The 14,197-nt window shown below is 39.7% G+C and overlaps 1 protein-coding gene across 14 annotated transcripts in view; it reads left to right on the top strand.

The window, feature by feature from the left end:
- The first annotated feature begins 8,265 nt into the window (after positions 1-8,265).
- Positions 8,266-14,197, top strand: part of LOC129540952 (Fc receptor-like protein 3) — a 46,305-nt gene continuing 40,373 nt past the window's right edge. For 3 of the 14 annotated variants that reach the window (XM_088835918.1, XM_088835921.1, XM_088835917.1), the window contains exon 1: positions 8,286-8,510. In XM_088835918.1, coding sequence (XP_088692044.1) covers positions 8,414-8,510 — 97 coding nt within the window. In that variant the 5' untranslated portion in view covers positions 8,286-8,413. Of the gene's footprint in view, positions 8,511-14,197 lie in introns of all 14 variants that reach the window. The other 11 variants (XM_088835926.1, XM_088835923.1, XM_088835929.1 and 8 more) reach the window with 8 other exon arrangements.

Genomic DNA, 14,197 nt, shown 5'->3' with positions numbered 1-14,197 from the left:
CTCCTTGCTGTCCAAGGGACTCTCAAGAGTCTTCAGCAACACCACAGTTCAAAAGCATCAATTCTTCAGTGCTCAACTTTCTTTATGGTCCAACTCTCACATCCATAAATGACTACTGGAAAAACCATAGCTTTGACTAGATGGACCTTTGTTGGCAAAATAATGTATCTGCTTTTTCACATGCTGTCTAGGTTGGTCATGGCTTTTACTCCAAGGAACAATAGTATTTTAATTTCATGGCTTCTGTCACCATCTGCAGTGATTTTGGAGCCTAAGAAAATAAAGTCTGTCACTGTTTCCATTTTTGCCCATCTATTTGCCATGAAATGATGGGACCAGATGGCATGGTCTTCATTTTTTGAATGTTGGGTTCTAAGTCAGCTTTTTTATTCTCTCACATTCATCAAGAGGCTCTTTAGTTCCTCTTCACTTTCTGCCATAAGAGTGGAGTCATCTGCATATCTGAGATTATTGCTGTTTCTCTAAATCTTGATTCCAGCTTGTGCTTCATCCAGCCCGGCATTTCTCATGATATACTCTGCGTATGTTAAATAAGCATGGTGACAATATACAGTCTTGATGTACTCCTTTCCTAATTTGGAACCAGTCCGTTGTTTCATGTCCTATTCTAACTGTTGCTTCCTGACCTGCATACAGATTTCTCAGGAGGCAGGTCAGGTGGTCTGGTATTCCCATCTCTTGAAAAATTTTCCATAGTTTGGTGTGATCCACACAGTCAAAGGCAATAACATAGTCAATGAAGCAGAAATAAAGAGTTTTCCTGGAATTTTCTTGCTTTTTCTGTGATCCAATGGATATTGGCAATTTGATATCTGGTTCCTCTGCCTTTTCTAAATCCAGTTTGAATATCTGGAAGTTCTCGATTCACATACTGTTGAAGCCTAGCTTGAAGAATTTTGGGCATCACTTTACTAGCGTGTGAGAGGAGTGAAGTTGTGCCGTAGTTGGAACATCCTTGGCATTGAGTTTCTTTGGGATTGTAATGAAAACTGAGTTTTCCAGTCTTGTGGCCACTCCAAATTTGCTGGCATATTGAGTGCAGCACTTTCACAGCATCATCTTTAGTATTTGAAATAGCTCAACTGGAATTCCATCACTTCCACTAGATTTGTAGTGATGCTTCCTAAGGCCCACTTGACTTCACATTCCAGGATGTCTGGATCTAGTCCAGTGAACACAACATTGTGGTTATCTGGGTCATTAAGATATTTTTTGTATAGTTGTTCTGTGTTTTCTTGCCAGCTCTTCTTAATATCTGATGCTTCTGTTAGGTCCATACAATTTCTGTGCTTTATTTTGCCCATCTTTGCATGAAATGTTCCCTTGGTAACTCTAATTTTCTTGAAGAGCTCTCTAGTCCTTTCCATTCTATTGTTTTCCTCTGTTTCCTTCTGATCCCTGAGGTGGGCTTTCTTCTCTCTCCTTGCTATTCTTTGGAACTCTGCATTCAAATAGGTATATCTTTCCTTTTCTCCTTTACCTTTCACTTCTTTTTTTTCTCAGCTATTTGTATGGCCTCCTCAGACAACCATTTTGATTTTTGGCATGTCTTTTTCTTGGGAAAGGTTTTGATTACTGCCTCCTGTACAATGTTACAAAACTCCATCCATAGTTCTTCAGGCACCACATCTATCAGGTCTAATCCGCCTAATCTATTTGTCACTTTCACTGTATAATTATAAGTGATTTGATTTAGGTCATACCTGAATGGTCTAGTGGTTTTCCCTACTTTCTTCAATTTAAGTCTGAATTTGCCAATAAGGAGTTCATGATCTGAGCCACAGTCAGCTCCTGGTCTTGCTTTTGCTGATCCAAGCCCACAAGATTCTAATAACGTATAAGCCTCCTTGCTGCCCTCTTTGGACTGGCAAGTGCCCTTTGGAACAATTGGTTCCTGAAGTCAGGTTTATCTGCCTGAGCTCCTTTTTTCTTAATCATGTCTAAAATTCTTCACTATCTTATCCCTTCAGTGAAAGTGAAACTCACCCTGTCATGTCTGACTCTTTGCGACCCCATGGACTACATATAGCCAGTCAGGTTCCTCTGTCCTTGGAATTCTCCAGGCCAGAATACTGGAGTGGGTAGCTGTTCCCTTCTTCAGGGGATCTTCCCAACCCAGGGTCGAACCCAGGTCTCCTTTCCTGCATTACAGATGGATTCTTTACAATCTGAGTCACCAGGGAAGTCCTCAGTACCTTTAAATAGCCTTAATTTTTTTTTTTTTTTTGCCCACCATTTCTAGTGATTTTCAGAAAAAAGATTGTTTCAATTTCTTCTATCAGTTCAGTTCAGTCAGGACTGATCTCCTTTAGGATGGACCGGTTGGATCTCCTTGCAGTCTAAGGTGCTCTCAAGAGTCTTCTGCAACACCACAGTTCAAAAGCATCAGTTCTTTGGCACTCAGCTTTCTTTGTAGTCCAACTCTCACATCCATACATGACTACTGGAAAAACCATAGCTTTGATTAGATGGCCCTTTGTTGGCAAAGTAATGTGTCTGCTTTTTCACATGCTGTCTAGGTTGATCATAGCTTTTCTCTCAAGGATCAAGTATCTTTTAATTTCATGTCTTCTGTTACGATCTGCAGTGATTTTGGAGCCCAGGAAAATAAAGTCTGTCACTGTTTCCACTGTTTTCTGTCACTGTTTCACCATCTATTTGCCATGAAGTGATGGGGCCAGATGGCATGATCTTCATTTTTTGAATGTCGAGTTTTAAGCCAGCTTTTTTACTCTCCTCTTTCACACTCATCAAGAGGCTCTTTAGTTCCTCTTTGCTTTCTACTATAAGGGTTGTGTCATCTGCATATCTAAGGTTATTGATATTTCTCTTAGCAATCTTGATTCCAGCTTGTGATTCACCAAGGCCAGCATTTCAGATGATGTACACTGCATGTAAGTTAAATAAGCAGGATGACAATATAAAGTCTTGACATACTCCTTTCCTTGTTTGGAACCAGTCCAGTGTTCCAGGTTCTAACTGTTGCTTCTTGACCTGCTTACCAGAAGTATAAAAGCATGCACCTCTTATTAATCAACACTCTCGATAAAGGACAGAAATGGTATGGACCTAACAGAAGCAGAAGATATTAAGAAGAGGTGGCAGGAATACACAGAAGAACTGTACAAAAAAGATCTTCACAACCAAGATAGTCACGATAACGTGATCACTGACCTAGAGCCAGACATCTTGGAATGTGAAGTCAGGTGGGCCTTAAAAATCATCACTACTAACAAAGCTAGTGGAGGTGATGGAATTCCAGTTGAGCTATTTCAAGTCTTGAAAGATGATGCTGTGAAAGTGCTGCACTCAATATGCCAGCAGATTTGGAAAACTCAGCAGTGGCCACAGGACTGGAAAAGGTCAGTCTTCATTCCAATCCCAAAGAAAGGCAATGCCAAAGAATGCTCAAACTACCGCACAATTGCACTCATCTCACATGCTAGTAAAGTCATGCTCAAAATTCTCTAAGCCAGGCTTCAGTAGTATGTAAACCATGAACTCCCAGATGTTCAAGCAGGTTTTAGAAAAGGCAGAGGCACCAGAGATCAAATTGCCAACATCCTCTGGATCATGGAGAAAGCAAGAGAGTTCCAGAAAAACATCTATTTCTGCTTCATTGACTATGCCAAATCCTTTGACTGTGTGGATCACAATAAACTGTGGAACATTCTGAAAGAGATAGGAATCCCAGACCACCTGACCTGCCTCTTGAGAAACCTGTATGCAGGTCAGGAAGCAACAGTCAGAACTGGACATGGAACAACAGACTGGTTCCAAATAGGAAAAGGTGTACGTCAAGGTTGTATATTGTCGCCTTGCTTATTTAACTTATATGCAGAGTACATCATGAGGAACGCTGGGCTGGAAGAAGCACAAGCTGGAATCAAGATTGCTGGGAGAAATATCAATAACCTCAGATATGCAGGTGACACTACCCTTATGGCAGAAAGTGAAGAGGAACTCAAAAGCCTCTTGATGAAAGTGAAAGAGGAGAGTGAAAAGGTTGGCTTGAAGCTCAACATTCAGAAAACAAAGATCATGGCATCTGGTCCCATCACTTCATGGGAAATAGATGGAAAAACAGTGGAAACAGTGTCAAACTTTATTTTTTTGGGCTCCAAAATCACTGCAGATGGTGATTGCAGCCAGGAAATTAAAAGACGCTTGCTCCTTGGAAGGAAAGTTATGACCAACCTTGATAGTATATTAAAAAGCAGAGACATTACTTTGCCAACCAAGGTCCGTCTAGTCAAGGCAATGGTTTTTCCCGTGGTCATGTATGGATGTGAGAGTTGGACTGTGAAGAAAGCTGATCGCCGAAGAATTGATGCTTTTGAACTGTGGTGTTGGAGAAGACTCTTGAGAGTCCCTTATACTGCAAGGAGATCCAACCAGTCCATTTTAAAGGAGATCAATCCTGGATGTTCGTTGGAGGGACTGATGCTAAAGCTGAAACTGCAATACTTTGGCCACCTCATGCAACGAGTTGACTCACTGGAAAAGACTCTGATGCTGGGAAATGTTGAGGGCGGGAGGGGAAGGGGACGACGGAGAATGAGATGGCTAGATGGCATCACCGACTCTGTGGACATGAGTTTGAGTGACCTCCGGGAGTTGGTGATGGACAGGGAGGCCTGGCGTGCTGTGATTCATGGGGTCGCGGAGAGTCGGACACGACTGAGCGACTGAACTGAACTGAACTGATATCTCTTTGTAGTATATTAGTTTCAAGTCCAAGAATCTAAAGAATTTCTCCAAATGATATACTGATCTTCACTCATACTCTACTAGCCAAAAATTATTACCAGTGACCAAGTTCTAGAGCCCTGCTGCATAACTGTTGCATCCATTGTCAAAAACAATGTGTCATACAATTAAAAATTCATTAAGAAGATAGACATCATGTAAAGTGTTCCTTCTTTAACAGAAAAAGAAAGGAAAGGAGGAAGAAAGGAAGCAGGAAAGAAGAGAAGGGAAGAAGAAAATAAGGAAAGCATGATGGAGAACACACAAGACTGTTTTCAGCTCCTGTGATACTATAGTTTAAGGAGAGAAAGGAACATCATACATGTTGAGTCCTGCCCCAGGCCACAGGTGAGATAACCTTGTACCAAGGCCACAGGAGCAGAGCCCAAGGTCATCTCTGAAGCTGACTGAGACCCACTGTAACCGTTGCCAAAAGCCTTTGATTATCAGTAGCAAGCTTCCTGACTCCTAGTTAGGCAAATGTCCACACCAGGAAACACCCGATAGTCTCCCAACCAAGCACCTAATGCCAACCTTCCAACAGAAATTTTCTTTGTCTTGAGGCCCTAAGAATTGGCTATTAACCCACAAAAACTGTCTACTCCCCCTGCTCTGTCAGGAGGTCGGCCCACTGTATTCACAGTGCCCACTTTATCTCTGTTCTTTATTCTTAATAAACTTACTCCTTTCTGCAGTACTCTGTGCCTGGAAATTCTTTTCCAACATGCACTTGGACTGCCTCAACAGTGCAATCACATAAATACATACAGAAAAACAAAATTTGGTAACTGTCATGGGAGGAAAGAATAGAAAGACATTTGTTTAAAGGGGACTTCTTTCCCTTGTAGCCTCAGGATTGCCTCCTCAAAGAAGGGAAACTTGATCAGAGATTTCTCTGTTTCTAATATAAAAATGTCTTTGAATGGTTATAAGTTTCTACCCTACTGAGAATGGTCTGTCTCTATGTGTAGAGCATGCTTTCCCAGCAGAGGTGATATCAACCTCAAGGTAGCAAAAACTGGTCCCGGTAGAGGTGAAAAAAAAAATCTTATTTTTTTATGTATAAAGCATATATAATAAATACATAAAGATATACAGCATATCTGTGCTATTGCTTCATACGGTAGGGAGGTGGTTAGGGAAAAAAAAATGAGACAGCAAAAGAGACACAGATGTATAGAATAGAACAGTATTTTGGACTCTGTGGGAGAGCATGAGGGTGGGATGATTTGGGAGAATGGCATGGAAACATGTATATTATTATATGTGAAACAAATCGCCAGTCCAGTTTCGATGCATGATACAGGATGCTTGGGACTGGTGCACTGGGATGACCCAGAGGGATGATATGGGGAGGAGGGAGGTGGGAGGGGGGTTCAAGATGGGGAACACATGTACACCCGGGGCAGATTCATGTCAATGCATGGCAAAGCCAATACAATATTGTAAAGTAATTAGCCTCCAATTAAAATACATAAATTAAAAAAAATCTAAACAAGCCCTTTGGGATGTGCTAATGAAATAAATGTCAAGAAATCCTGGTCTAGAGTTTTTCATAGTTTCTTTAAAAAATAATTATTAAATGCCTCACTGCAAGAGAGAATTGGTAGAGGCACAGGGGATACAATGTTGGGTAAGATAAGCATGTTAGCTGAGGAAAAGACATAAGAGCAAGCAAGAAAACAGAGGAAATAATTACAAATTATGATAAATGCTGTGAAAAAAGGGTACAGAGGCCTGAAATAGAAAATAAACAGCTGAGATGTCTTTGATTGAAAGATTAAGGAAGGCCTCTCAGATAAGGGCTCTGGCTTTAAAAACAGAAGTTCTGCAGTATGAGGCCTAACACCTGGTCTTTCCTTTGTAAGGCGAAAGCCTAACTTAAGCTTTGTTTGCTGAGGCATCCACTTCAAAGAACTACTTTGAATAAACATGTTTCCAGCCACTGGATTAAAAAGGCAGCATGAAAGCCCATCCCCAATCCCAGACTTCTTAGTTTTAGAGACACTGGTTGATTTTCATAACTGAAAATCTGGGCTTGTTTTGTTTTTTTCCCCCTCTCTTCTTGTGCTTTAAATTCTGGCTTTTATATTTCAAATTCACCAATAAAGACTGAGCCCTCAGAAACACTAGGCTCCCCTCTCCCCATCAACAAAACCAGAACCCCAGGTTTTTGACCTCATAAAGTATAGCCTCAGGCGTGCCATGTGCTTTCCTGGATCTGTGAGTAATAAACTTTTCTTTTTCAAATTTTCTTCTTGCTTATTGCTGAGGGGCGTCAACTACAAACTGGCACTTGCCATCTGCTGCTAAGAGGATCAAATCGTGTGCTGCTGCCGCTGCCAATTTTCAACACCCTTTGAAAGGAGTTCAGGGTGGAGATCAGAAATGAGGCACTCTGTGCTCAATGGGGTTGGGACTGGCTGGACAGGTCTTCAGATAGTTAGATATTTTAAGGAGTCGATTTTATGAGCCTAATTCTTGTATCTGCTCATATCTAGAAAAGCACATCACGATGACTATTCCTTACAACTAGCCAAAAGCTTCACTAGACTAGTAGAAATCTTCTGGAAAAATATGTGCTTGATTGTAGATATTCCCCCTTCACCAAAATCACATATATACTGACCTTTCCCCACTACCTCTTTGGGGAAGTTTCTCAGAGCTATCTGACATGCTGTCTCCTGGGCTGCAGTCCTTATTTTGCTCTCAAATAAAGCTTAACTCACAATTTTCACATTGCACTTTTTTTCTTTTTTGAGTCGACAGTGTGTCTTGAGAGCATAATCAGAACCACAAAGTTCTGCCCAGCCACACCATTGGTTACATAGGCTGGGTGTGCGAGTGCTAAGTCGCTTCAGTTGTGTCTGACTATTTGAGACCCTCTGGACTGTAGTCCATCAAGCTCCTCTGTCCATGGGATTCTCCAGGCAAGAACACTGGAGTGGGTTGCCATGTCCTACTCCAGGAGATCTTCCTTACCAAGGAACCTGTGTCTCTTATGTCTCCTGCATTGGCAAGCGTGATTTTTTTTTTTTTTTTTTTACCACTAGTGCCACCTGGGAAGCCCAGTTATAGGCTGAGGTGGGCACAAAACCGTTTCCTATTTAATGCTTGTTCATTTATCTCCTAATTTTCACAGATCTGGGAGGAATTTAGGGACAGACCCTTTAGCTAGTCTGTGAATTAAAAAAAAAAAATTTCCTCTTCAAAAACTTCATGCCAATGTGCATTAGGCCAAAAGTTTTTCAGGTCTGCTTTGACACTTTGACTCACACTGCAAATCATAGTGGGACACCACAATCTATGTTAGGAGCCTTATGCAGAACCAGAAGTTGCATGAATTCAAGGTAATGTGGGTTTTTCATTTTAAAAAATGGAAAAAAAAAAGTTATTTAAATACTAGCAAATCCATAGCATGACTAAAGAACCCAGCACAATCTTGGAGACAATTCTCCTGAGAGCTGAGCTGTTGAAAGATGACTGTCAACATCTGAAAATGCACAGCTGCTGGGGTTGAAATACAAACAACATTTAATTACATTAATTTTTCAGAACCCAAGGTGAAGTATGATTCTTTCACTTCCCCTTTTCTAATTCTTGCAGATCTCCTCTGAGCACCTCCCTTCTGTCTTCTTTGTGGATGGGAAATAAGCCCAGCTTTGGTGAGACAGATTTGCCCTGCCCTCAGCCACGCCAGTTCCCCATGCTTCTGTGGCTGCTGCTGCTGCTGATCCTGGGTGAGTAGATGGGTTGGACTGGACAGTGGCCTCTGTTCATAATACCAGCCAGGGAAAAACCAAGGAGTTTCTGCCTCTGCTTTCACTCAGGGGTCAGAGACATATAGCAAGTGTCAACCAAAAGAAAAATGTATATCGGGGACCAGCCTCGATATGGCCCAGGGTATCCTTGGGATGAACGGCGTCGGCGTTAGAGAGAGAGAGAAAGAGAGAGAGAGAGAGACAGGGGCTGATGATTCCTTGGTTTACGCTGGAAACCAATAAAACCCCAGCATGGGGTTTGCTCTGTTTACGTAGGCCGCAGGCGCCCTCTCGAATCACTGGAGGTACCCCACCAGGGCACCCCCTCGAGTGGGTCTTAGAAGCCCAGGCAGATAAGTAAACTCAGAGGGCCCAGTGCTCCAAGGATCTCAACCAGAAAAAAGGAGAATAGAGAAAAGGACGGAAAAAGAGAAAGAACGACACGGGGAGACCAAGCTTCAGTGAGCAAGGCCCAAAACTTTATTTTCCAGTGCTGCTTTTATACCCTAAGTTGTGCACATAAAAAATAGAGAAAGAGAGGTATATATAGAGTCACGCCAAAATCGCGTGGGGTCAGCAGTCTTGACCCTTATCAGGATCAGGGCTCATTTTTGTATGTTTTGTGATATACAAAAGTTTTAGGTGGTTTACATCATCTTCTGGCCAGGGGGCCTGCTAACAGTTTATGGCCCTCTCTCCTAACAAAGGTTAGTTAGCTAGAAAAAGGCTTATATTCTTTTAAGTTGATTTTCCTGAAGTCAGGTGCTATACACATGACAAGGTTACATTCCTATAAGGTACAGGTGTAGTGAGCTACAAGAAAGGAATTTATTAACTTAAGATCTGATGTGGTTAAATCAAAGGCTACCACTTATATTCTCTATATGTGATTAATATATTTCCAAGGATACAATAGATAGAGGAAACTTTGCAGCAAGCATTGATTCAACAATGAAATCTTTTTTAGTACTATTCTATTGATTTTAACTTCTTCAACAGATTTCTGTATTTTAGAATATTAGGCTTTCTGTCCTTGCATGGCTGGGAGGCTATAAACAGTCACACTCATAGTTGTAAGAGCCTGGACAAACTTGTCATGCAAGTTAGAAAACTATCAGAGGGGCTTGGATTGGAACACTCCTATTAAGCTGAGGAGAACTTTTAAACTACAGCTCTGAATTAATGTTTTCAGAGAAAGGTGGTTGGGGGGAAGCCTCCGTAAGTATTAGAGGACTTGGTAAGAGGCGTAAGATAGTAAAGCAGTCAGACTCCAGTTTTCTTTGGGGTAGATGCTCAGGTAAGTCCAGGGGGTTCCTCGAGTCCTGATTAGCCTTTGCCCGTCAGGCCTCTTCCCCAATTGACCTTTGCCATGGGTAGGATTTCCCTCGCTGGCTCCCGGCAAATGTACAATGTAAACGTGAATTAAGGTTTATTCGGGAAACTTACTGAGGATCATCAACCAGGAGACAGTCTCTCAGATAGATCTGAGGAACTGCTCTGAAGAAGTCAGAAGGCAGGATATATATAAACATTTTTTGCTGGGAAAAACAGGTAGTCAAGCATCAAAAGATCACTGCTAATCACAAAGAACGGGAATCTCAAGTTGAGCAATTTAAATGCTTTTCGATGTATGGGAAGGTGAAAAAGCTGAGTCATTTAAATTTTTTTCCTTTGGCTCAGATGGTAAAGCGTCTGCCTCCAATGTGGGAGACCCGGGTTCGATCCCTGGGTTGGGAAGATCTCCTGGAGAAGGAAACGGCAACCCACTCCAGTACTCTTGCCTGGAGAATCCCATGGACGGAGAAGCCTGGTAGGCTACAGTCCACGGGGTCGCAGAGTCGGACACGACTGAGCGACTTTACTCCATGCATCTTAATTATCTAACGATGAGTAAACCCAAAGCATAGAATGTTTTCTGTTTTTGTTTTTCATCCTTAATTGTCCTCAGAGCCTACTGCCAGTGGGCAACCATAGCAGCTAATGGCTTGATCCTTGTAGACATGGAGTAGCAAGCAACAGTTTTTTCCTTACAGTGCCCTTTGTTGGTCGTAAATTTGACCAAGGTTTGGGAGGCATTTCATGATAGATTTATCCCATGGTGCTGAGAACGCTTATTCCTGATTAAGGCAAAGATCTCCATGATAGGCCATTCACGTACTATATCTGGATTAGGCCCTGTTAGGAACTTTACGTTCTCTGGATCATCTATCTTACTAATCTATTTTGATCCAGGAAATGTTTTTCCCTTGTTACTTTTTCCCATGTCTAGAGTTGCATGATTACAGTTATTCTGTGTAGAGTTATATGTGTAATCATTGCTTCAAGACTTTTAGCCATCATTAAGATCATGGCATCTGTTCCCATCACTTCATGGGAAATAGACGGGGAAACAGTGGAAACAGTGTCAGACTTTGTTTTGGGGGGCTCCAAAATCACTGCAAATGGTGATTGCAGCCATGAAACTAAAAGACGCTCAATCCTTGGAAGGAAAGTTATGACCAACCTAGATAGCATATTAAAAAGCAGAGACATTACTTTGCCAACAAAAGTCCATCTAGTCAAGGCTATGGTTTTTCCAGTAGTCATGTATGGATGTGAGAGTTGGACTGTGAAGAAAGCTGAGTGCCGAAGAATTGATGTTTTGAACTGTGGTGTTGGAGAAGACTCTTCTGAGTCCCTTGGACTGCAAGGAAATCCAACCAGTCCATTCTAAAGGAGACCAGTCCTGGATGTTCATTGAAGGGACTGATGCTGAGGCTGAATCTCCAATACTCTGGCCACAACATGCGTTGACTCATTGGAAAAGACCCTGATGCTGGGAGGGAATGGGGGCTGGAGGAGAAGGGAACGACAGAGGATGAGATGGCTGGATGGCATCACCAACTCGATGGAGGTGAGTTTGAGTGAACTCCGGGAGTTGGTGATGGACAGGGAGGCCTGGCGTGTTGCGATTCATGGGGTCACAAAGAGTCGGACACGACTGAATGACTGAACTGAACTGAACTGAATTTTGTTGGAGGCTTTATTATACATATTACGTAATTCAAGAGACAACAGTTTTACAAAATAGAATATAAGTAATAGAGCTAGGAACATTAATAGGGTCAGACTAGAGAAGAAAGAGGTATAAAGCATAGTTCGAAAACAACAAAGAAAGAACAGATTAAAATGATTTGTATAACTAGGTATAACCTAGATCATAATAAGCCATAAATTCCAGAGGGGGGCCAGCTGGAAAAGCCAAATTCTGGAGGATCAGGTAGAAAGAAAAAGATAAATGTTTCATATTTGTTTACAAAGGTATATATTGGTTGTAAGTCATAGTGTTAAAGGAAAGGTTTTCTGGAAAACTAAGAATTAAAAGTAATACTTCAGAAAAAATATAAATTATAGGGACTTCCCTGGCAGTCCAGTGGTTAGAAGTCCACACTTCCAATGCAAGGCGTGCAGGTTCCATCCCTGGTTAGGGAACTAAGATCCCACATGGTACATGGCAGCCAAATTAAAAAATATATATATATTTATTAGCTATTTCAGTCCCATAAATTGATTCTTATTGATCTGGATGAAATCATCATTTATTTTTTCATTTTGTAATTTCTTACCCAGTTCAGAGGTATGATCTAAAAGTAATCAGAAAACTTATTTGTTAAAAAGTCCTTTTTGTGAATCTTCTTAAAGATCTTCATTTTGTAAAACCATCAGAGTAAAACAATGACTGTCTATAAAAGACAACAGATTTTAAATGGCATGGTTAAATATCTGATTGCAATGTAACTGACAAAGAATATACAATATTTTGTGACATACAACATTTTGAGATAATAGTTAGAATGATGACTAATAACATTATACCAGGATATATCAAATTTTTAGAAATTTCATATAATTTTGGAATCTCAATGTTAATGATATATCCATATAACAAAACCTAAGAAGTTTTATCACCACTTATTTGACAATATTTCCCATGTATTAATAATTTAACATACCCAACAAACCTAATTAGTTTAATATCTTTCTTTGAAACATCTCAAAGTTAGCTAGAAGTCTAAAGAACTTCATTTGGAATTTGACTTGGGAAGTTCATCAAAGATATTAAAAGGTTTTTAAAATATTTGGTTAAGTAGGACCATAGGTCACTGTGAAACAATACTTATTCACCCAACTAAAGTGATAATAAAAGATTTTAAAGGCAAATGCAGACAGAAAGTTACAACAAATTACTTAAAAGGTAAAGAAACTTTACATTTCATTAACAAAAGCAGATCAATATTCCAAAAAGCTCTGCCCTCTGAACATAAAAAAAAAAAATTCTAGCTTTGTACCAGCTTACTTTTAATATTTAAATTTACTCAAATTTTATTTTAATCTTAGCCAGTCCTGACCATGCACAAAACTCTTTTGAAGCTCATTTCCCACAAACCTTTTATAACTTTCTTTTTTCTTTCAGATTTTGCCGTGGGATTTTTCTTTCTTTCTTTCTCTCCAGAATAAAATGATTATTTTTTCCCATAACAGAATAAATTTCCATTCTTTATGTTTTTTTCCTTTTACACAAAGATATTGCCCTTAATAATTTTAGTACTTTAGATTATATATAAATTAGAATTCTTAACTTTTAAGTACCTTAATTTCTAGTAAACAGTAAGAAGTAAGAAATAATGAACTGTCTTTTACATTAGCATTCTGTAGATTGGAAAACATAAATATTATTTATGATTCCTAAAAATTTGTGCTTTTTATAGGATATTTTTTAGTGTGGCACCAAAATTTTTATTAATAGTTCCAAGTATCTTTAGTTTCTCTATAAAATGAAGCCTATATTTAGTAATTAATGTTTCATTATTTTATTTGCAAATGATCTGATATTTAATACATTTTCATCATTTGAATTCGCTTAGAAAAATTCTAAAGTTTTAAGAAATCAAAAATCTGGAAAAAATATTTTCAAGTAGATGTACCATAAAACACAATTATTTCTTAAGCGTTCACCTCAAAGTTCTTACCCCATTTGTATCTATTAAGTTAATTTGTTTTCAACAATTCTGTTTAGCTTACCCATGAGAACTTTATGAGACATGAGACCAAGTCAGCCATCAACCCAAGCTATTTTTCTTGCTGATAAATTTTATAACAGAGATAATATGATTTGAATTTTAGTAAACCTAAGTGTAATAAAAATAAGACATGTCTGTATTAATTAAACCAACAAAGTTGAATATAATACCAAATATTAATTTAATATTGAATATTTCCCACATTGTGTGAATTTTAAATTTACTCTGGTAAGTTTCTAAAACATTTAAAATTATTTAATTTGTAAGTATCTACTTTTAAGTCAATTAGATAGAGATTGTTATAAATTTAATTTTGATAATATTATCTGAAGGTAAAGATAGCATACTTAATTCAGTTCAGTCACTCAGTTGTGTCTGACTCTTTGAGACCCCATGGACTGCTGCATGCCAGGCTCCCCTGTCCATCACCAACTCCCAGAGCTTACTCAAACTCATGTCCATCAAGTTGGTGATGCCATCCAAATGTTTCATCCTCTGTTGTCCCCTTCTCCTCCAGCATTAATCTCCTCCCCTTCAATCTTTCCCAGCATCAGGGTCTTTTCCAAGGAGTCAGTCCTTCATATCAGGTGGCCAAAGTATTGGAGT

This window comes from Moschus berezovskii, chromosome 4 (assembly GCF_049115385.1).
Source record: "Moschus berezovskii isolate FMDL1 chromosome 4, NW_MosBer_1.0, whole genome shotgun sequence".
Classification (NCBI taxonomy): domain Eukaryota; kingdom Metazoa; phylum Chordata; class Mammalia; order Artiodactyla; family Moschidae; genus Moschus; species Moschus berezovskii.
Note: the sequence above shows the minus strand (reverse complement) of the source record. Positions and strands in the feature narration are given on the sequence as shown.